At 41.4% G+C, this 20,679-nt stretch overlaps 1 protein-coding gene across 4 annotated transcripts in view; it reads right to left on the bottom strand.

Moving 5' to 3' along the window:
- CAPZB (capping actin protein of muscle Z-line subunit beta) overlaps positions 1-20,679 on the bottom strand; it is a 64,080-nt gene that overhangs the window by 8,591 nt on the left and 34,810 nt on the right. For 3 of the 4 annotated variants that reach the window (XM_083802399.1, XM_083802400.1, XM_083802398.1), the window contains 3 exons: positions 19,140-19,253; positions 6,039-6,180; positions 5,396-5,512 (listed from right to left, as the gene is read on the bottom strand). In XM_083802399.1, the coding sequence (XP_083658525.1) occupies positions 5,396-5,512; positions 6,039-6,180; positions 19,140-19,253 (373 nt within the window). The other variant, XR_014573229.1, reaches the window with a different exon arrangement.

The raw sequence follows: 20,679 nt of genomic DNA, 5'->3' as shown, positions 1-20,679 counted from the left end.
CATTCAAAACCATGAGCAAAAACGGTGATACTACATCAGCGCTCCACGCCACTAGTCCCTACTGGCTCATTTCTTCTACTCCCTTTCTAAAACCAGCTATTATATAAACTGAAACTCTGTAAGATCCATATGCCACATGAAGCAGGAACAGTTTCCTGGACGATTACTGCTCAGTACATCTCCGCTATCCTCTGCGCCCCAAATACTCCTTGGCAATTAAAGAGACAATGCCTCCACGGGACCGGACAATGGCTGAGAGTGGGGATTAAGGATCATGACAGCTACAACTTGAAGATCCCTCTGGTGGAAACATGCTCCTCCAGCGCCCCGCTTACTGCTACAGCATCTGGAAGTCAGTGGGATAGGCCTTTACATGAAAGCTCAGCTTGATGAAAATATATGACTTGCCTAATTGCAGAGCACTAGCCTCAGAGGATTTACCTATTATGATAAACGGCAAAACGTCTCTTCTGGTGCTTTATTGAGCAGTAATATATCACAGGGCACATCTTCCTGAACACAGGAAAAGCTCAGATTACAGCAGACCAGCCTTCATCCAAGCTCTGCAAAATGTTCCACCTTTGCTACGGAGTATTTCAAGCATGAAAATCAACACACATCTGTACTGCTTTAATCTGAAATCCCAGGCTTCGTTTCCCTTACAACTTTATATCCTCTCCTTCCCACACACCTCCAGATGTAAATAAACTATAGGTTTTGAGCCAACCTCTTCCTCAGCAAACTGGCATCTCCTCACAATGTTCATCCTGGCTTCGGAAACACACAGGGGTTCTTTGTGCGCTATGAGATCTCAGAAAGGCACCTGTTAGCCTTGGTTTTTAAGGAGGGGGCTCTAGGAATCTGACCAGCAAAGTGCAGTTTTGACTATTTGCCAGGAAGCTGGAAGGCTATAGCTACTTTGCATAAAGTGAAACAGGACCATATGACTGCTCTTACTTTAAATAAAAATGCAGCCTAACGAAACCACAAAGCTCAGCCAAAGCAGTACAGTGCCGTGGCAAATGAGTAATTCCAATATACGCTACAAGGAGGACAGGACCTTAATGTCTGTCAGACAGAGAGAGAGAGAGAATCATCTGCCAGGCATCTGTCTTGAATCAGGAGGCAGGTGGGAGTTACCTGCAGCCATTGCAGAATGTGCAAGGTACCTGAAAAGCTGCTGGCATTCTTCATTTCCCTGTAAGCATCGCTCCTTTTTGTAAACTGAAGGTAGCGTGTCCTATCCTTTCCTCTCACATGTACAGCACTTCAATCTGCAGCCCTTCGATGACGCAGACAGCACATAACACGCTGATCACTCTTTCCCTACCCAAATTCCAGCCTCAGCCCTTGTATTTACTGAAGCCTGCCAGTATCGGATGTGCGCTGAGAGTTACTTCCTCCATCCTGGCCTGCGGTGCTTCAGCTCCGAGCCCTCTTGAAAAGCATCCAGGCTTGTCTCCAGAACACTGACTGCCTGGAAGAGCACCCTTGTTTAGACAACTGTAAAAATAGAACATCTCTATCTGATTTTTTCTTGCCTTTTTGGGGAGGACCATAGCAAGAGGAGGGAACAAAATATGGCTTTAGCCTTCCAGTTGCACCAAAAATTTCTTCTCTAATGTCATTTGTAGTCAAACTGAGATGGCTACATACCTAAATACAGACGCAGTATGTAACACCACCACATATTGCTAAAGATAACAGCAAAGTCTTCACCAGGCAAAAAAAAGTGTTCTCCCATACAAAAGGACTCCTTCAGTAAGGAACTAATGCGATGTCCAACGTGAAGATGTCACCGAGGCTGTAATTCTCCCTAAGTTTTCAGAGAAATTATGTGCTATAGATCCCACATGCCGAGAGCTGGCTAAGAATCTCTCATCCTCTCAACACAGAAGTTTGTACATACATATAAACCAATTCTGTATGTACATAAATTAAGTAAATAAATTTATGTCACAATATACATTTCTGAGTTGTGTGTACATATACACACGTTTCTGTATTTGATCGGGACAGTATTTGAATCCCACATTTTAACCAAAACCAAAATCCAAAACTCCATTCAGAATATGACATTACATTTCATTTCAGTTAGTCTACACTCCAGCTGTCATAAATACCTTTTCATAACTGAATGGATACAGAAAAAGCCTTAAGTTCTCATTTGAAAACCACTAAGTCAAGTAGATTTGAAGCTACACTAAGGAGATGTTCAACTTCCTAAAACAGGTCAGCTCCTCACTCAGTCTCTCATGTCTCTTCTTCTCTTTCCCTATTCTGCCTACTTACAAATGTAAAATGCTCGTACAGTTACTTTCCAATTATAAACAAAGACAAAGGGACAACCGTGTAGATATTCCAGCTCCTACAGCAGCACTTGAAGAACTGCATTGGGAAAACCACTGAGAAGTAGCAGTTTAGCAAACTGGAAGAGATGCATCAGTTCTCACTGTGTGACACTGAAGTAGACACAGGAGAAGGAAATGACTTCTAAGTAATATCTACCCAGAACATAACATCCCATGGCCCCAAGCCAGGTGTAAGAACGCTGAAATACATGGTGCCTTGGACAGAGAGAGAGGAAAAAAAAAAAAAAAAAAAAGACATTCTTAGGAATTCAACGCAACATTTGGAATACCCTTATAGCAGGAGCCTTCTACTAACTGGAGTTGGGGGATATTCTGGAAATGCAATGACAAGTTTTTCCAAACTGTCTTGATAAAGGCAACAAAAATTAAAACCAAAACAGAGGTATATTTGTGTCTGATGTGGGGCAACGACGTTTCAACAATACAAAATGACAGCAGAGAATGTCTCAGACTCTTCTAGATTCAGTTCTGCCACACTCCTGTGCCACCCATTTTACTGTGCTGCCCATTTACAGAACAAACAGGACTGCTTGATCACTCGCACCAAGTGCAATCTGCAGACATTTGGAAGGGGAATTACTGAGCAAGTGTTTTCATAAGTTGCAAAGGCTCCCCATAGCATTTCAGTGCGAGACATGCCCAGCTCTTTGTAGTTGCCAGAGGTGGTAAGTTAGGAGGCATGCCATTAGCTGTTCCTTTGCGCCTGCTCCTGGCCACCAAGTTAATCATTCCAGTCAACACTTGAAAAATACACGATTTGCAGCTATGAGGCAAAACTGATTTCAAAGTAATGGCTCTCAACAGCCTTGCCTTTCCCAGCATTGAAAGGTTCTCTGCCATCAGTTTATAAGCCAGGATCTCTTTGCCATCAGTTTATAAGCCAGGATATTACAAAGCTTGTGAACACTTCAAAAGCTTCCACTGAAATGTAAGGACATCTGCTATTCACATTTTAGGATCAAAAGTGGTCAAGTACCTTAAATGCTGAGTTTACCACGAACACGAACAATTTGCCACAGACAAAACTATCTCAAAATTATGCTTAGAACAACAGATTACCGATACTGTCAAAGTTAAACAGTAACATGCCATTCAAGAGAGAACTAAAAGCTACTTTCATTGCCTAAGTTCACTGCAGACCGTGTAAAAAGCCCACCAAAAAGTACAAACAAAACCTGCTGTCCCTAGGTAATGGGGCAAACTGATTTTACAGCACAAAAAACAAAAGCCTGGCACTCAGGAGTTTAGCCCAGCCACAGCCAAACAAGTGGCTCAGGACAAACAGCTCCTTCTCACATAGCACACCTCAAGGCATGATGAAGATCTCGTTTTCTGTGCTGGATCCTGACGATGCCTGTCCCGTTAAGCCTACTATGGCATCTGCAAAGCAGAATATCTCCAGCCCAAAGCTGAGTTTCAGATTTTAAGTTTCCTTTGTTTGTGCAGAAGCAGTGCATCATTACCCCAGTGGCTTCTTTATGGTTACTTACATTGGAAGCAGGCCCCTGCTTTAATGCATCACATATGAATATGTGATGTGAATATGGTCTACTGTTAAAACGATGACAGAAGCATGAATCTCCCCACTAAAGCTAAGAGAGTGAAAGTCAAACAAAACAAGGCCTAGCAGTCCAGGCCAAGGTGTACTGAGGACACCTATTCTCAACAGACTCTTGTTTTTTTTGGCAAAGCTCTCACACACCATAAGGCCATGGCTAGAGTCAAGCCCTTGGCGTCCACTTCACAGCTATGATTTAAAGTATTAGGAAGGCCTGTGATCAAATATTTGTCCGGGTCACCATAACTCGGGTGTAAGTACTGCAAGCATTTTAAAAGAGTACGCAATGCTCAAAACTGTCTCCAGACGCCTTTTTCTCCCCTCTTGCTTTTGCAGCAGCCTCTTTTGTAAATCAACAACGTTGAAAGAAAAATCACCTAGGTCTGGGGCAAGCTTCTGTGACTGCAACGCTAATACAATTCAGTTCCTCTCTCTGCCATCACCGATCCTTTGTTCCTTCACCTGCCTCAAACCTGTACAAAAACATGGACTGTTTAACAGAGTCTGCATTGTCCTTTGTATCGAAACCAACGGTCTGCCCTGGGAAGTCTCATAAAGGAGTCTTAGCAGCTGCCAATCTCTCTAGTCGCTCACACCCATACAATACGCCTCCTGTCCCCCAGAGTTTATTACTCTTCCTGAGTCACCGACTTCCACAGTCCAGATCTCGAGCAACCCCAATTCATCAGCAGCGTGCCACGAAGAGACAGCACCCTTTGGGCAGGTGGCTGGGGCAGAAGCACCTTCAGCCAGTGAAGTCAGGCTCTGACAGGAAAGACCTGGCAGACCTAGGATAGCAGCACTGCCTGAACAGTCATCAGCGTTGCACCTTCCCTCTGAAAAATGCCTTTCTCAAGAAGAAGTCTAAGCAATTAGAACTGGCACAAAAAAACAAATGACCAGAAGATATTTATTTATTTAAATCATTGTCCTGGTACAGCACGAGGAAAAATACTAAAGAAGGATAAAAGATACTTGAAGTCTAAGAACAGAAGAATTCTAGGGTCTATGCAAAATACAGGTCTGGTCACAGTGGCCTACCTTGCTTTTTTTTTTTTTTAAAGAGGTGTAATGTTTTTATAACCTTATTGGAATTTTCTAGTAATGAAGTGGGGCAAATCTTAAAGATAAACTGATCTGTCCAGACAACACATGCAGAAGTATAAAAGTTTAGGAGTATCAAACACATAACCAAGACTTAAAAGAAAATCTAAGCTCCTACTGAATATTTTGTATTTCTAATTGAAAGCTATTCTGCCATCAAGCAGAGTTCAAGGGGCTTCCTGGTAATCACACGATTGCAGATTAACTGCTTCACTGGACTGCATATGAAGCAGGAAAACAGATGTTTATACAACACCTCACAAAATAAACTTTTTGTTCCCAGCTGAGCCTACTGGATATATAAATAAGGAAAGGCATGCTGTGGGGCTGTAGGGTATTCCAGTGCAATATACACACCTACCTGTCTGGTAAGGCTCCCGCCAAGGTTCATGGTACCAGAACCAGTTTTATTAGTCTGCAACCACAGCATCACTGTGGAGGTCAGCTTGTAATGAGCAGTACGGCCACTGGATTTCTCCTAGAAGTGGAAGGAGAAGAAAAAGGAAAGACGAAAGATTAAAACCCCTCCAAAAACTAAAAAGTGGCTGGCCCCAGAGATCGCATGTGCAACAGCAGATACACATTTAAGTGCACTTACAGAGCACGGTCTATTTCTGAAAAACAATTGCAAGCATGCACCTTTCTACAATTTTCCAAAAGCAAATCTAGCTAGAGCAATTTAACCTCCCATTACCTTGTTTTTATTACCTAATTAGTGATATTTATCTGTAGACCTTTACATTTAAAAAAAAAAAATAATCTCAGAATCATACACACAGAAAGTAACATACTTTCAATTCTTCTGGGATTCTTTTTGATTACAGCCCTGACTTATCTCTATCCAAATTGCTTCAGGGAATTTTCAAAAATTAACACGGGAAAGAAAGTTTACAGCCCCTAACACAATATTGTATTGTTCAGTGGAACACCTGTGCTCGTTAACTGTCTGGAATTAACTGCGTTTTGTTTTCACTTAGGAATATCAGCTGCCCCAGAGGCTGTACCTGAACCTCCACCACGTGGATGGAATCCCAGCATCCCTTAATCTTCTTTGATCCATCTCCAGCTTTCTTAATGAGGATCACACCAGCAAAACCATGATCCAGATCCCAGAGGTAGACAGAGGAGACTCCACCTTCAAAATACCTGCAGGATGCAATCCAATAGGTATGTTAAAAGTAAACAACATCTAAGTCAGAGTCAAATAATAATAACAATAATAATAATAATAAATACGCAGAATCTTTACATCCTACCAAAGATTTTTGATTGTAAGACAGCATTCTCCCAATAGTTAGATACCTAGAAACACAGCAGTTCATATCATCTTATAATACACATTTTAATTACAAAAAACTGTACGTTTCTCTAAAGGAGAATAAAAGTCTAGTGAGAAACAAAGCTAGTTATGCATTTCCACAGTACTTGAGCAAACAACAACTCTTTAATTACATTCCAATTAAATGTAACAGCTGGTGAAAACACAAGCTACAAAGTAGGCTGAGAGTAAGACTTTATTTTACAATTGGTTCCCCCCCCCCTTTTCTCCTGCTATTGGGCAAGGCTGGAAGTTCTTTACAACAAAGTCTGCTAATTAAGACAGAAGGGAGCAAGTAAGTGGCTTTATGCTGCTGTCTCAAGAGTTTGTGTGAAGCTGACTTATTGATTTATTCCAAGTGGAATTGAATCAAAAACCAAAGTTCTTAGAAAAGAAGGGATGCTGTCTAGGTTCACGTATTATTCCAGCCTCAGATGCCGCAGACAACAGAAGCCACCTAAATCTCAGGTTTCTGGTAGTACAAAGTAGATTTTTAGAAAACTAACAAAACAATGACATCTGCAGAACTCCAATCCTTTATAGCGCTACTGCCAAGCTCCTTATGTGCTAGATGAAAGACACTTTAAAATAATGGTAAACAACCCAAGGCTGTAGGAAGGGTGATGCACAAGAAAACAAATCTGGCTTCTAGAAAAACGAAACTGTAACCTACCGCATTTAACAACCGTCTCCATTCTCAAGTTATCAAAGAGCCATAATGAGCATCACACAAGAGGGAATACTTGTCATGGCACACAACTCGTAGATCTCACTGATGAACTTAATGCTGCACAGAATCACCGCCTCTGGTGAAAGGTTAAGGAAAGGAGAGCCAGCTTCGGCAAGCACAGATGAATGACAAGAAGTTTTAGTAGTCAGATGATTTTTATTCGGAGTGTTCTGCAAGTACGTGTATAAAGACGACAAAACACCTGGGAATTTATTGTCTGAAGGAGAGCAAAAGGCCATCACCCAGCGAAACGAGGAGCTTCTGTGGCAGGCAGTTCCCAGAAGCTAAACCGGGCAAGAGTCCTGCAGATTAAGCAGCTCCATGTTCCTGCCCCTCACTGGCACGACTGCCACAATCACAAAGATGTGCAAGTGACTGCATGTTTCTCCTCCTCAGCAAGAAACGATAGCATCGCTCATCGCCAACATGAAAAACTTGTTGAAGCCTCCCGTCTTCATGCTCCCCTCCTTTCTAAACACGATCCTGACAGTTATTAATGGCACGTAAGATTTGATTTACTGTGCATTTTGGACTTCGTCTTAGCTTGAAGTGCTGTAGATTCAGGGACGCAACCGTATCCTTTTCCACAAGCTGGGAGAAAAGATATCAGGAAGGTATTGCAAATAGCATATGTAGCTTTGAACATTTTCTCTGCATTTACAGATGGGTCCAGTATATTTTTTCTAAGGCAGAGAGTCACTAGACCAACCCTGATTCTCCTCAATAATGTGCATCCATGCCTGTATCAAAATCAATGCTGTCCCAAGGAGTGTATACAACTTCATAGTAACTCATCACACATCATTTTATTTTCAGTGGTTGACTACTGCTAGTCACCAACAAGCTTAGACCAGGCATTTAAGAAACACCCATACACAGCACTGCCCTATGATATTTGTTAGGCCACCGATAGCACGCCATCAAAGGAAAGCCCTCAGCTCCACAGGCATGCTAAAGCCAGACTTCCAGCAGGCAATTTAAACCTAACAAACCAACAAACGCCACATCCCCCTGGGGACTTCGCAAATGGATTTTGTTTAATGCAGTTAACAGGAATTTCAGTCCCTCAGCAAAGCTGAGCTCCAACCTGGCTGATGCTTCCTTTGACAGAAGAACAGTTTGATCAGATTGACTCAAAGACCACAGAGCACAAAGCACTGTCCATTTCCAGAGGAAGTTTGCTTGAAGTATTCATATAAAGAATAAGTGATTTCATTCAAAAAGCACTGAGAAGTCACCAAGAATATTACAGTGTGTACAGACAGTTTCCCCTATTACACACTTTATGAGCTTGCTATGAGCACGAAACATTAATTAAGACAGGGACTGAAACAAGGTTTTGGGAAATTTATTCTTACCTACTGTACTTTGATCCTAATGACATGAAACAGGAAAAAAATCATTTTTATGTGGTTCACCTTTATGAGATTTTACATAAAGGCTTTTGTGGGTATTTTAAGAATGTGCTAAAATGTTGTCTGAAACCACATAAAACCATCTGAGGAACCTCCTGCCAGAACTAACAGTGCACACATGGAAATGCTTTAACTTGCCTTTGTATATTTAATGAATCAAATATAGTATTAATATTGTTTTAAATACTAACATGCTATTTCAATAAAGTTGCTTTGACATAGCCAGATCCAGTATTTTGAGACTCAAACAACAATGCCAGTGATTGAACCATTATGAATCCAAGACATGCCGGGATAAATATCAGCCAGAGCCTCCTCTGTGTTCCACCAATACATAATAATTCCAAAACCTCACTCATTCTTCACGGGGAGAAAATATATAGAATAGATCACAACGTTAGATTTTACCTTTCCCCATGCAGCAACTAAAAGGTACTGAAGTGGGATTTTCTGAAGACTACCTAATCCCATGAAAGCCTTGTTTGAAGAGGGGAACATTACTTGAAACCTGTTTTCTTCAAGAGAAATTAAGAAGTAATACAGGTTAATTGGCTGCTACATATAGAAAACCTGGATGACAGATTGTTAGGAATTTAAATCTACACTTGAACTTGGATTTGTTGCTAGAAGACCAGACTATCTCCAAGAAATCCCGTCACCATAGATTTAAAAAATAAAAATCAGCACAAAAAAACAGAGCATGAGAGAGATTCAGCTTGGAAAAAGTTCCTGGAAGGCATAAACAGATACCTTCTCTGTTATGGAAACGGATGGGCAAACCAGAGCACATACCCACCAAAAACAGAGGCAGTAGTTGCAGCAGAAAACTTTGAAAGCTCCCCCCCAGTTCCTGGATGGAACAGAATTTGATTTGATCCCCTGTTCTTGATACACATGTTTTTGGTATGTTGCCCTCCCATTTTTCAGTGGCACATCTCTGTCTTCTGAAGAGCTTGAGTTCTCTCCCAAGGTATCCAAGGCTCAACGTAAGGCAATCATCAGACACTTCTAAGATGGGCAAGAGATCCGATGTGGAAGGAAAACTACAGTTCATAACGGGGTACCTCAGAACCATCCCCAAAGGGTAAGCCGTTTTCAAAGGATGGCGATTCAAAGCAAAGCTATCGGTCCTCTTCCGCAGAAGAACACAGATCTCTTTCTTGCGCAGAGCACAAGGGGGACAGACCCTGCGTTTACCTACAGGCAGAAGTTTGTTAGAGGAACAACAAAAAAGTCTCACGGTTGTCATGAGCCAGGCATGGCCCCTGATCAACAAGCTAAAGGTTACGCTGCCAAACTACATCTGTCTGCTCCGAGGACAGTGTTCTTCCACCTCCGGTAAAACCGCTTTCTATAAAGCTGCCCAGGAAGGTGGTTAAGTGGCATATGGCCCAACAAAATCACTCATTCTCTCTGCAAAATTCAGAATAGCATTCCACTCAAAATCAATTCTAGTTTTAATGTCATGATCAAACACTTAAGTTTTATATCCGTTACTCATCAACCACAGAACTCCTGGAAAAAGCTGTTTTATACAAAAAATGTCACACTCAGGACTGACCTACTTTATGAACGCAAGAATAAAAGAAAATATTTAAGCTAAGAGTGATCCAAAGCTTTATGAAGTGTTTGAAGTTTAAGCGGGTGGAGAGACAGGATGGAAACTTGTTTAAGGAACTTGAGCTGTAACCAGGCTGAAACAGAAAAGACCGTGGCCAGAACAAAGCCATAACTTCAAGAGGAACCTATCAGGGGAGGAAATCCCCAGCTTCCAGCAGATACCTCAGTAAAGGAGGCCAGATTAATCATTTTGTTTTACCGCTAAATAACAGATCAGAAAATACACCACAACCTTCCCGATAGCATTCTATTTCTCAGAAGCCTTACAAATGAATGTTGGACTGTACGCTGAGAAAATAAGTTTCCACCACACAGCAATAAAAACAAGCTACGACTCTCAATTACACTCTAGAACCAAATCACTCATCCATAAAAACACTTGTGTGTTTTCCAGTAAGGAACAGAGAGCCAAAGACAGTGGGTGGGTTTTTCTATCTGGCTTATGACTCTCGCAGCACACAAAACCCTGATGCCAAAGTACCCATACCTGGAATCTCAGAAGGGCCACGCAGATCTTCAAAAGAGTTGCAGTGTTTCAAATTGGCTCTTGCAAAGCAGCAAAATATGTATTTTATGTGTGTGTGTGTGTATATATAAATTCCCCCCTCAACGTTGCACAGATACCTTTTCCAACTACAGAAGCTCAGCACAGAAAGGCAAGCGTCTCCATTTAGATCAATTTCTTCCAAGAAACCTGTCTGAAAAAAAATCTGCCCCAGAGGAAAATATTGAGCATTCACCCTACAAATGTTTTTACTACAGTGACAATGATCAAAGTCACAACCAGAGAAGCCAGTGTCTAACAGCAACCAGACGCGTTACCTAAAAGATGAACTGAGGAAGCAGACACTTCAACTATTATAAAAACAGACGACACTAATGGCAAAAGACTTGGTACAATTCTCCCCCAGTGCTTGTACCCCGTAATTTCAAACCAACACAAACATGAAGGAAGTGGGAAATTTGAGCAACCCACTCCCTACCAAGCCCAAAACATTGCTAAGGTGTTTATTCAAATCACCTGCAGCCTTGTAGCTCAAAGAAAGGGGAAAAAAGTCTTTAGGACAACATCAAGAGATCAGAGTTGTCAGTAAATGACTTCACTGCCTGTGCCCAGCTTTCTAGTAATCAGGCTTGAGCGCCTGTTCTTTACTAAAAAGGGCAGGTTGGTACCAGCAACACACCAGGACATAACTCTTCTCCCACTGAATACAGATGATTTCAAGTTCCTCTCTCTCCCCTTCTTTGGTCCCAGGAGTGTAACTGTATAATGCTTTAAGAATGTTACCTAAATACTTACAAGGAAGAAGGTAAAATGTTTGTGTAGTCAGAGCAGCTGTTTTTCACCACCGTTTATGAACACAGCCCGAAGTATGCCCATGGACTCTGCACAGGTATTTTACAGAAATTCTTTCCAGCATACACAGGTGCAAAAATCCCTGGAGCACACATACCAATCTCGTTAGGTATGTGTAACTTCAATGCCAGTTGTACTTAAAAGCACACATCTGGACTGTGGTGGGATGACTCAAACTGTGAAGCAGAGTTGTGAAGTGTAGGAACTCTGCATAGAAGGAAAACAGTCTCCAAACAATGGGATCCTGAAGGCTAAATATCTTCCAGAACCTCAGATTTTGTGTTTTCTGGTACCTCTCATTATTAGAACAAAACACAACACTGTATTGCTCACATTTTCCTTACCACCCAATTGCTCTTGGCAGATGGAACCTAATGACCAAATCCTTCTTGAGAAGGCACCTAGAAACAGTTCCATTAGGCACCTAATAACGAAGACAATGGGTCACTTTGTAACGTGGCCAAATGCGTAACCGGTTCATTACGTACAAGGAACCACCAACAGCTACCAAGTCTCTCACTCACACCCATCTATTCGACCAGCGCGTTTCTGCAGAGACAGCCCACAGTTTCATCACCCAACGGTCTGACACATTTTAGATGCTGCCAGCTACGATTCAAATATGGGTAGGAGGGGAAAAGACAGCAGCAGCAGCAGCCTCTCGTGTCATGTACTACGCGTGCCAAAGTCTGCACAGGCTACAGATTTCGTCTGAGAGACTTCTTCCTTCAAATATGCATTTATCAGATATGCTGCAAGATGGCTAGGACTAGTTCTTACCCTAGTCTTCAAATTTCCATCATTAGAACAGCATGCATTTGTGACAGAAGTTAATTTCTAAGTACAAACACAGATGTGTATTATTAGAGATGATCAGGTCAAAAACTCCAGATCCCAGTAAACTGACACTTTAAAATCTAGTCTCGCTCCATTTTTGAAAGCACGTAAATCATCTCTTATTAGGGACTTAAAGCCTTCAGAGTGGTGTTTCAGAATAATGCTGCATCATCAGCGCTGGCCTCATAACCTGAGCTTTCTCTCTCCAGAGTTCAGATTTTATGTAATCACACAGAACCGTGGGAACCCAAGGGAAAAATTCCTCTGCTGAAAATCACAGATTCAGGAGATAAGAATGCAGTCTGTCCAGAAATGCTCCAAAACGAAGCACCCAAAGAAAAAGAAATTAGATGAAGAGCAACTAATTTAGTTTTTACAGCATGATAGTATACTTTATTTTTCCTCTTCTCTTCTAAATTCACTCCGTGTGATGCCTAACAACTTCAATTTTGGAGCTGTTTTGAGTTTTAAGCTGCCTACGGGTGAGCTAAAGAAGGGACCCCAACACTGGTCTGTTTACACTTACGTCTAAACAATTTCCTTGGGAAAACATCATGGTTTTAATTTTAAAAGCACACGGACATTAAAGCAGCGAGCATCTTGGCAGTTTAGGTCTGTCTTATGAAACTTCATCTTGTACTTATCAGTCTAACCCGGAGGCAAGAATCACATAGATGACATAATCCTGATGTCACACCCTATTGTGCAAAAGCCTAGCCAGCAGTGAGATGGAAAGTCAGGTTTCCTTAGTGCTAGGATGCATAACAAATGCATCTGGATTCAATCTGCAGGGCCCTTGCTGCGAAAACCACAGTAACTATCATGCCCAAGAGAAAGCCATCACAAAGGGCTAGTAACCATTAATGAGGAACAGTGAGCTAATGGCAATAAAGTCACTTCAAAGCTTTCCATGGGTTTTTAGTTTAGGCAAACTAAGTTTACATCTAAACACAGACAGAATGCTTATATAAAGAGCTTGCAGCTGCCTAATCACTTTGTGAGCTGAAAGTTACACTGCGGGCTGCAGGGATCGAAGCTCAGCGGCTGCTCCCCCATGTATAGCTACAGGCAGGAGCACTGGTAGTCTCTGCTAACCCCAAACCATTAATTACACCCCTTACATCTGGTCCTCTCTTTTTATTTACTTGGTGGAATAGGTGCTGTTCTGTATACAAAATAAATCAAGTTTGGTCAAACTGATAAATACAACAATTGCTTCAAACCCTCTCAGAAGTGCAGAGTATTTTCAAAATCAGAGAGGAATGAACTCCACTCGGAGGATCTCATGGGCTATCAGATCATGTAAAAGGATGTATGATACCAGGTAAAGGGATACAGAAAGTCAGGGAAGAACGCATTAGATGACAAACTACAGCAGCAATCTGAAAGAGTTAAAGTTGGAGGGCAGCCCTAATACAGTTTTGCCATTGTTTCCTATGAAGTGAAGTAAAAGGCAACCACCAGAGGTGGTTCAAGCACAGAACCCAAAACAAACTAAGGCAAAAGATAAGAACAGCTAAAAAGAGTAAAGCTATCCAGAGCTTCCAGGACATTTGAAGATACTCAGTGGTAGAGACAACAGCGAAAAGTTCAGTGGTGAAGAGCCGGAGTCGAGCCAAAATGAGACATCCCTGACGTTGAGCAAATCAAGGCCGTTCAGTGAGATAAAACATGAGTAAAAGGCACCCCTGAGCATTCTCAAAGTTAAAAGGCATGGGTGCCATCCTCAGCACTGCTAATACCTAAGAACATTAAAGACACATCATAAATTCAAGAGACTACCTCCATTTCAGACAACTGCAATCCAAAATTCAGTAACAAGAGGATCATACACAATGAAGACATATTTTAGAGGTCAGTCCTCTCCCAGACCTCCTTCCACTCCTATCAAATTCCTCGTCCAGAGCCCTAATGTAAGTTGAAAATAGATCAACATCAAAACAAAGACAGAAGCAGAAGTTCAAGGCTTCACGACTTACTCTGTTGAAGGAACTCAAAGCCCTAATCAATAAAAATATTTTCAGAAGCAGAATGATTCTAAATGTATGTCAGCTTACTAAACTAGTCCGGAGTTGCCAAAACTCATCTTGTTTGTAGAGATATTCAGATCAGCAGCATCCTTCCCCAGGGAGGTCTATTTAATCACTTCAGAAATGATTTCTTCCAGACAACAAAGAGCGATTAGGTTACTTAATTAAAGCACTGATTATCTCCAACCCAAAACAACAGAACACAGAATCTAAAATGAATAGATTTATCCAGACGCCCTGGTCCTCATTACGCTTTGATTTCAATCAATCGCACACACACGTCAAGAAAAGGGCAATAAATTACAACCATGTGTTTGAAGAAACTATCTTCACAATATTGAAGTGGAAAGCCAAAGCTCTAACCGAATGGTGTAAGATATTAGACTTCCATCTGGGAATAATAACTCACTGAACAAAAACATACCAGGGCATTAGCTTCAGGCAGTGTCTGAGTTAAACCTGGCAGCAGGAGATCAAACTTAAACAGTTGTTTTTTTGGGAAAGTGACATGCACTTTGGTAAAACAATAACTAAAAAATATGCTTGTTGTTTTGCACATATAATAGAGAGCCAATTAAAACCTAGTGTAGTTGTTCTTCGACCCAAGGAGACATGAATGTTCCTCCAGAAATAAAAGGTGAGCAACCCAGCGATGCTTAAAAAGCAGTTTGCATTAAAACAGACCCTTACAGGAAATAACTCAGCACTGGTTAGGAGGCACTGAAGATTCCATGCCCCAGAAAAAAAAATTATTCTCAAGCTTTCATGATTTGAAACTATTTTATGGGATACTACAAGACTTTTCCAAGCTTGTTCTCGCACTGTACTCATTCTGCGTGCTGGCCAGTAAGCTTTTCGAGACAAAACTCAAAAGTAAGACCAACCACCAGTGAACAGATCTGAATGGATTATTTCACACAAATTGTTAACAAATGCATAACAGGCTGTTTCCCTCAAACCACCCACGCTAGCAGGTGTCATCCCCTTGGGAAATGGCAAATGCACGCTGATGACTCACTAAATGTAGGTGGATACTTACCACACCTGATTACAAAGAAATCTAAAAAGGCATGGTATGTGGGCCAAATGGGACTGACAGAAGGAAAAACTGAAACTATTAAAGTTTTACAAGAAGCCCAAAATGAACTCTGTGAGATATCATCACTTACTGCGCATAAAGGTAAAAAGGGAGATAATCCAAAGGAATCTTGGACCTCACGCTGGGTGCTGAGGGGAAAGAGCACATATTCTCAAAAGTACTTATTTGTCTTTGGAAAACAAGCATCCTCCTCTTCTGCTCCCTGCTGGAATGACCAGGAAAAGATGCATTCTAAAGCTGGGGAGCGAAGCGAGCACCACGCAGAGCATCTCAGAAATAAGTGCTTACAAGGTATTAATTTAGGCCAGGGCAGGAAATGCTCTGTCCCTTTTTTTTTGTGGTTAGTATTTTGTCTCAAGGAAAAGCCTTGTACATCCTTTCGCAATCGCTTATTAGCTGTTTTCAATGGATCGAGAATTACAATCTAAAGCTTAAGTTTCAAAACCCCTCAGCACCCAACTATAAGCTACCACTCAACGTAAGAAATCCGAGCACACTGCAGGTAGGTTTTGGTTGTTTAAAAAAAAAAACCAACAACTTTGCTGTCTTGTACACAGGCTCTTCTGGTGCAATCGGCAACAAATTGCTTTTGCAGCCTGAACTCACATCCACGCATGATCTTCCTCTTCTAGCCCTAGGAATGACAATGACAAGGCCACACGGTGCGGTGTCCTCCTGTGACTGGCTAGAGAACCGCCAACAAAAGATCCAGTTTAGTCCAGCAAGGCTGAGAAACAAAGCCACAGACTGCTTTCAAAAACCTAGCAGAAATCCTTATTACAAGAATGACCTAGGAAATTCAAGCACACTGGAGCCTGGTGTTCTCTGGGAATGACTGCAAACATTAGATTATTTTTGTATTAACTGTTAGCCCTCTACCATAAAACATAGCATAACTGAGGTGTCGATCAAAAACATTCTCTACCCCGTACAGAAGGGGGCAGAAGAGCCTCTTAAGGGACTGCTGTATTAGACCTTGGTCCATCAAACCAGAGCTGCCTTTTCATCCTCTTAACCTGCAATAAGATCTCAAAGTCTAACAGTGCAACAACCGCTGCACTTAAACTCACTTTTTTTTTCTTTTTTTAAGAAAGTACTTATAACATGAAGTATAGATTAATGTCACCTACAAACAGCCTGTCTGGAAACCCCATCCGAGTGCACAGGGACAATGGAAGTCACTACAGGACAATACAATAAACCTTTTTTTGCCTACAAAAACCTACAAAACCTGCCTACGAAAATAACATCACTACTAGAAGGTGTGCCCCTGTTATAAACCCTCCCAAATAACAAAAATCATCATTTCCACAGAAGATACAGTATATACAGTAACAAAGACCGCCAGCATACTAGTTTTTTGGTTTTTTTAAATAGCATTTTTAAATAGTGTTTTTTTTAAATAGTATTTTCAAATGAGCCTGAAATTTTTCACAATGCTGGAAAATCTCTGCTGTCACTGGGTCTGGAATCTGAAGTGACACTGATAATGTTGTACTGATCCATCACACACTCCTTCCCCAGTGCTGCCAGCTGCCAAACTAGGCGGCCAGTGACACCTTTAGCAGCCAGTACTCAGACCTTCACAGTGGGTACACAGAATTAGTTCCCAGGTCTAGCAGACCATGGAAATTACATCACTGCAACTGCCATCGTGTTCTCACCTACAACCTTCCCCACACTTAAGACTCCCACAGGATTTCAGCAGCTGGTACGCCGGTAATTGTTACAGTCATTCCCAACCTGATGTGTTGGCAAGACCAGTGAGTTGCAGTGTGAAAAGCTGGCAATTGTTACCCCACCTCATTTTTTCCCCCTCCAATCTCCAAGTGAAAATTAAGCTTTTGCTGTCAAAATACCAAATCCAATTGTCAAGGAAACTGCAGAGTCCAACTACAAAAACAAAGCATGTTTTTATCCAAATCTCTATTGTAGGTACAGTACAAGTCCTTTCCAATTTCAACCATGAGGAACCCTTCAAGTGGTCAGGTTAAGTTTCCCTAACTTTGCAAATTCTTTCCAAAAATACCGCAATTTTTACACCACTCAGCAAAACGTAAGCCACCCTTCTCCTCTTTTTCTGAGGCACTTTTGAGACCATAACATGCATCAAAGCGCGCTGTGCTGACAGATGCTCTTATCTAGTCTGACTATTCTGCAAGTCAGAACACCTCAGTCACTTCTGGCTGATGCTACAAGAATGAAGTCTTTGTGAGAAATCCCTCCTGTATCCCCTCTAACATACTGCCTACAAACCTTGGACTGCCAAACTGAAAGATGAAATTTGATAAGATCTCTCCTTTTACTTCCATACATTAAGGCTACTATTGTACCGCATGCTGAGCAGGGTCAGCAGACTCACCTAAGTCTGAGAACAACCTGTATTGCACTTGCCTTTCTGCAACTGAAATTTCTTTAGAGGAGTTACCATATTCAGCTGTGACTTCATGGTCAATGATCACAAACGGATTCAAAAAGACAGCCTTGGTTCCACAAGCCTACTCATTTTCATCTTAGTGAACAAAACACCCTACTGGTCTGGTCTGCACCTGAAGAGTAACTGCAAACCTCTTTGCTACATGTGCAAATCCCATTCTTTCAGTGAATTCAGATACCTGTAACAACTGCTGCTATATGACAAGTTGGATAACTACAAAAATAATGCAAGAAAATAAGTAAAAAGTTGTTATCTGAAAGAGAAGTGTGAAGATTAGACGCCTGGAGAAGCTACGTGAAGTCACATCTTAAAACAAGAAGAAAATTAGCAAGATTTTTTTCTTTAACCTGCATTTGTTAGCATTAAAATAGTATAAATTTCAAGTGACACGATGAACTACATCTACGTTATCTCCAGTTGTGTACAACATGAAGAAGCAGCAAAGGAAAACAAGCTATCATTGGACAAAACAGAAAGTTTCTTTGGCTTTGCAACACATTCTTGCTTTTTAGATTTAGCATCACTATTTCATCCCACTGCTGCTGAAGAGACCACAAGCTATACACAAGGCAGCTGTGAATGCAACGCAAGACCAGTGCAGTCCCACCTCGCAGAAAAATTGTTGGACTGACAAGTCACCTGGACATTTTGCTACTGCAGCCTTAAACAGACACTGCCTAATTACATTTTTCTAACACAAGTTCTGTTAATTCCTTCACTTTACACTTCTTTCATAAGACACAGCCTAAAACACAGCCACCAGAGAATTGCCTTTGCAGCAGAAGTGAATTGCCAAATACCAGAACTAGTATTTGTAATCTTACAGAAAGATGGGACAATGTGCAAGTTGCTGCTATATATATTTATAGATATTTTGAGAGTACAGTCCAGAGGGAATGGAAAAAGCAGATGGTTAAAGACTGAACTTAGTCAAGATCAAAGAGAACACAGGTCATTTCAGGACAAAGATGCCATTAATTTATTCAAGGAGAGAGAGAGGGAGGGAAGCAGGAAAGCACTTCGGTTTCTGCCTTTAGCATCAGCTGACAAATTTTATCATGTTTTCATATCGTGAAATCAGTGGATATATTCCCCAACAGAAGATCAGCTGCTGCCTTCCCTTCTTCCTCAACTATATATTGGTATGCCACTCTCAGAGGCAGCTAGTGACCACATTTCAGACCAATATATTTGCAGGTATTTGCGTGCCTGCTGAAGGAAACAAAGAAAGCAGAGGGCTCTGTATGGTAGAACTGACATACAAGTCTCTGTACTGGTCAAAGGCATTGTTGGCTTCCACCTCCAGCTTGCGCAGGCGAGCAGATGGCATGGCACCGTCTTCCAGGGGAGGATCGTACTTGTTACTCCATGGTGATCTGCCAAGGAGACGAGAACAGAGATAGTTAGACAACAGAAACAATGAAAGGCCAGAAATTCGTGGGTCAGACCTGATCCACAGGAAGGGGACACTGACTCCTCAAACTCCATAGTGTAACTAGGGACCACTCCCTCTCTTCATGTTCCTACTGTATAAAAAAACATGCTTGGGTTTGAATTTGTTCCTTCTTAAATACTCAAAGGTAAGGCCTCGGTTGTTACACATTAGATATTTAAAGTTATTTTCATGCAAATACATACACTTTGCATACTTTATTTGGGGTCTGACGATATTTGAGCCAAACTTTGCTGTCTAGAATTAAGGTCTGGCTTCTCCTCCACTAGTTTGATTTAAAATAAACTCTTCTTTTAACACAACATTAGGAAAATGTCTGAGCACTGTGAAGGATTTAACAGGGTTTGTAAAGCTGTAGTTTTTACTATATGATTTCTGCACGCATGGAAGAGATTTTGTGCTCTTAATGAAAGATTTGTTACTAAAAGATTAATGGAACCCGTAGCCCATCTGCTTGAGACTTTTCTAATTCCCTTTTAGTAAACCTGCATTCTCCTTTTCATTTTCCCTGCGGATAACCAACCTACATATATCAGTGGTAGTTTAAGAAAACGTACCTCTATCCTTTGCCTACTCACTTTTCAAAATAGTCCAGCCAACTAACACTAGGTCTTAATGCAGTCCATACGTAAGGGCTCTTGCCTCAGTAGCCATTTGTTATTCATTTCTCAGAAAAGCATCTAGTTTTGACATGTTTAATGCAAAGCACAAAGAACAGGCTCCGCTTCCCTGTGCCCTTGTGCCTTCAAAGAACTTCAACCCTCTCTGAACAAAAAGGTGAGACATCAGGAAAAGCTAAATTATGTCACAGCAACCCAGGGCAATGATTTTCAGGTGGTAGTTCCCATTTTAAAACGGTTGCTTAAAACTCAGTCACTTCGGAGAAGACAGCTGCAGTAATGTTCATTTACCTAACAGCTCTCTGAAATCTGGAAGAGATCCAAACAAAAAAATCCCCCCAAATCCTATCTGCAGGGTTCCCAAAGGGCACTCCCACACCCACCAGGCAGCGCACCCAAAACCAAGCCACACTGGAGACGTTCAGGCAGACAGAGCACTGACCTTGCCATCAAGTCTGCAAAAGCAAGTCAGGGTTTGTATGCCACCAAGTGCAGAGGCATACAACTATTCCCCCAGTACCATTTATATGATGCACTTTCTCTACTAAATTTTAAAGGGTAGATTAAAAAGAAATAAATCTGTTTTCTGTCAACTCAAAAGACTGCTTCTCCATCAAGTTCAAGGAAACGGGCGAGCAAAGAATCCATGCAGAGACATGATGGAGATACCTGAACTGCAAATAATAGATCTCTTTAGAGGCTGACGGAATGGGGCTTAGGGAAAGCCTA

The sequence above is a fragment of the Anser anser genome (assembly GCF_964211835.1).
Source record: "Anser anser genome assembly, chromosome: 17".
Lineage (NCBI taxonomy): Eukaryota > Metazoa > Chordata > Aves > Anseriformes > Anatidae > Anser > Anser anser.
This window is presented reverse-complemented; position numbering and strand designations above follow the sequence as displayed.